At 44.8% G+C, this 3749-nt stretch overlaps 1 protein-coding gene across 1 annotated transcript in view; it reads right to left on the bottom strand.

Moving 5' to 3' along the window:
• Positions 1-3144: 3144 nt before the first annotated feature.
• Positions 3145-3749, bottom strand: part of SLC25A33 (solute carrier family 25 member 33) — a 6322-nt gene continuing 5717 nt past the window's right edge. The window contains exon 3 of the mRNA XM_028485966.2: positions 3145-3636. Coding sequence (XP_028341767.1) covers positions 3434-3636 — 203 coding nt within the window. The 3' untranslated portion in view covers positions 3145-3433. The remainder of the gene's footprint in view (positions 3637-3749) is intronic.

Below are 3749 nucleotides of genomic sequence, written 5' to 3'. Positions count from 1 at the left end.
GCGGCAGGCGGCAGGCGGCGGCGGTGGCGCTGGCGGCGGGGCCGAGGGCCGCGGGCGGGACGCGGAGCGGCGGCGCGCGCCTCCTCCCGCCGTGACCTTCGCCGCTTTGTAGCCGGCGCGGGCCCTCCCCCTGACTCGGCGCGCTCCCGCCGCGCAGCCAATCGGAGCGTGGGGCGAGCCCGGTGGGCGGGGCGCCGGCGGAAGTCTCCGTACCGGCCAGAGCGCGCCCTCCCGCGGCCGGAGTGGGGAGGTGGCGCGGGGCCCTGGCCGACCCTTCTCCGCTCCCGCTTCGCTCGCCCGGCGCCCCAACTTCAGCATCCCGGGCTAGTTAAGTCTTTCCCCGGCTAGTCCTGTCTTCCCAACGCCTAGCCAAACCGGGCCTATGCGCGCGACGCTGTTTTACGGCAAGTCGGAGCTTCTTAAGCCGCTTCCACGGAAGCCACTCCAATGGTCAAAAAATTAGTTTGCAGAAACATGAACCCCGCCCCCTCCCGCCATAGGGAGGAAGGTAACTAGATCATGGGACAGCCATGCTACGGAACGTAATTCAACTATTAGAATGTCAGAGCTATAGGTATTGGCCTACAGGGATGAAACACTTAAAAAAAAAGCAACATGCACATTAATTTTGATAATACCTAAGTTTGAATAAACTCGTATAATATGTGTATGTGTATTGGAATAGACGATGGTTAACATTGAACTGCAAACAGCTACCTCGGGGGGTGAAGATTCACTTCATGAAAGTGTTTTAGTATTATTTGTTTGTGCTAAATTACTTTTAAAACTTAAAAAGAAAAGTGCAAGTTGGGAATATTTGTATTTAATTCCACAATATCTATTTCAGCGTTCCACAACTATTCGTGTTTTTTGAGGTCAACATTAGAATCCTTACCGTCCTGGACAGTGATGGGTGATTTAGCAGCAAATGTTACCTGTTTCCTGTTGCTGGTTAATCTGTCCCACATCCTAGTCCTATGCCTTCACCAGGAACTGCAGACAAGGGAGCAGGGCACGAAGCCTGGGCAGTGATGAGAGTCGGCCTGGATGCTCCACTTTCTTGGAAGTAGGTGTCAGAGTAGAGGCTTTCCTTCGCTTCATTTCTGCTTTCACCACAAATGAATGAATAGCAGTGAAGCTTCCCTTCAAAATGTGAGGCGTTGTATTTAAGCACCATTCTCTTTCCAAGGAAGATTAAGTGTCTGTAGAACGTCCCACTCAAAGGAAGGGCTCTGTGATCTATGTGGACAAAGAATGCACCCAACAGTTCTGTCCTGGGCATGACTAGAAGCTCACCTTGACTGGGGTGGAATCGTAATCCTTAAGTGAATCGAATGGAATGGTTTGCTGGACCTTAGCTTCAGGGTCAGATCATTGCGTAGGCTCGGATGCCCCTTCCACCTTACGTTCGTCTACTCAGCAAGCAGCATAAACCCACGATTGGTCCAGTTTACTACTTACCTCCGGCGAGCCAGGCAAGCCTCAGAGCCTCTCTCATTTGTAAAATGTGCATGATGGTAATACGCGCCTCACAAGTTTGTCAGAATTAATTTAAATGAGAAAGTTAAGTAACACCTTGCACAGCGCATGGCACACACGGGTAAGCAACGAGGGTTTTAAAAGTCTTATACATATGACTACTGAAAAATGGTGAAATGCCAGTGACTAAGAGAAATCAATCATGGGATTTTTCCATTAACAGCTCAGTGATATACGCCACTTTAAAATCCAATAAGCCCCTTTATAGAGGAAGCATCACTTTCTTCCTGCTTGTTCTCTTCCTACTTCTGGTATGCAATGTTTCTTTCATTTCAATGCCCTGGTGCAGAAGCAGAGAACTAAATTATACCAGCTTAACGTCAAACTTAGTGCCTCAAGAATGTATAAGTGGAAATTATTTCCAAATAATTCTCATACCCAACTAGTGAATATCAAGCAACCTAACTTTTGAACTTCGTATTAGATAAAATCTTGAGAAGAATTCAGGCTTTCGTATGAACATTAAAATAGGAAGGTGTTGCTAAGTGCCACTATTAAACAGTTAAAATGAGCCTCTGGAATAGAAATACCTTTGCTGTCACGCATTGTCAAATCCCTGAAGTTTGACTGAAGTCATTTATTTTGACTTCCATTTAGTGTTCACAGTTGTAGCAAATTACGCTAGAGGGGCTCAAAAACACCAGCCAACCTCCTTTATGACCAAAGTTGAAGAGAATTAAACTCAGTTGTATTTCAATTTGAAAATATCCTCTTCTCATCCCTACCAGAGTATCTGCCACTGAATCTGAAGTGACAGGGCATCAGTGATTAGAATCAAGTATCCTTCTAGATATTCAGATTGAAAAATAACCTTAATGTACAGTATATGCAAATTCCAATGAAAGAGTTCATGGGAAGACCATCTGTCTTACCTGCCTTCTGTTTTATTATCTTTCTGTCCTTTATTAAATTTCCTTTAAAAATGAGGGGGGGTTTAAAACTGGTGATTTCTCATTTCTAGGATTTTTTTTTTTTTAACCTTAAATTCTAGGGTATTTAAACAACACCAATGCCTCCTGTCAGAATAAAAGAGCACTGCCCTAGGGGTGGGCAGTCAACCGTGCTCCCCGCCCCTCTTCTCCAGTGGTGGAGCCCCGAGAACAGGGCTGCAGACGTGCCATGTTCCACACTCACAGACTTGGGAGGCTGCCCTCTGACACTCTCACAAGGGACCTGGGCTTGACTAGGCTGAACTGGGGGAAGTACATCCAGGGTCAAGGTAATTGGTAAACCATTCTTTAAAACTCTTGCCTTTGGTTCAAACTGGGGATAGAGGATAACTTCTGGAAAAGGTTTATAGTTTAAAATATTTAGTGTCAGGAAGCTGTACTTATTTTTTTTAACTCAGCAGCCGGAAAGCTTAAATGATCAATCTGTGGAAGGTTTGGAGACTAGCTGGGAAGTCTGTCCTGGTCTGCCCTGTGCCATCAAGATGTGACACTTCCTACCCGTCCCACAGTGCAGGATCTTACAGTCAGATTAGAAAACAACTGTACCTTGACTTGATAGTTTTTCTCTGCATTTCTAGGCTTATGCTTCACTGAAGTCCTCAGCTACAGTTTACCCTATGGCGGACATAAAAGAGGACACAAAACAAATTTATACTTAAATACCATGATTTAATTTACTGGCTGCTTAATCCTGAATTCTCTTAAGTTAAAACAAAACAAAACAAAACAAAAACAACCAAAAGTTATAATTAACTGTTAACGTTAATGAATTTAAACCTTCCAGAAAGCATGAATCCAAAAGGAAATGTCCAACAGGTGATACAAGCCAGATATTCTACGGCCTTTCCTGTTTCGGTCTCAAACATTCTACACATCAATGGAAAAAAAAAAAATTCTCTAGAGTTTCTCAGTTTTATTCTTCTAGAGCACAATTTTCTGGTCTGTTACTGAGCATGGTCTTCTAACAGGTACACAATTAACTCATAGGTAGACAACACAATGGCAGTATTTGGTATCTGCCGGATGAGCTGGGCAAAGAGTCCTCTATAAAAGGCCAGGTAGCCTTCTTCCCGGAAGACCAGCCGAGCAGTCTGGACAAAAGACTTGTACTTGGTGCCCTCCTCCCGGAGCCGTGTCCTTATGACTTCTGCAGAGAGAAACACACATTTCAGGCTACAGATGAACTGTACTTCCAAGCAATATGTGCAGAGAATGCGAAGCACACAGCTTTTTTTTTTTTTTTTTTTTTTTTGGCGGTAC

This window comes from Physeter macrocephalus, unplaced genomic scaffold (genome assembly GCF_002837175.3).
Source record: "Physeter macrocephalus isolate SW-GA unplaced genomic scaffold, ASM283717v5 random_631, whole genome shotgun sequence".
Classification (NCBI taxonomy): domain Eukaryota; kingdom Metazoa; phylum Chordata; class Mammalia; order Artiodactyla; family Physeteridae; genus Physeter; species Physeter macrocephalus.
The sequence above is the reverse complement of the archived record's forward strand: the minus strand, read 5'-3'. Positions and strand labels throughout refer to the sequence as shown.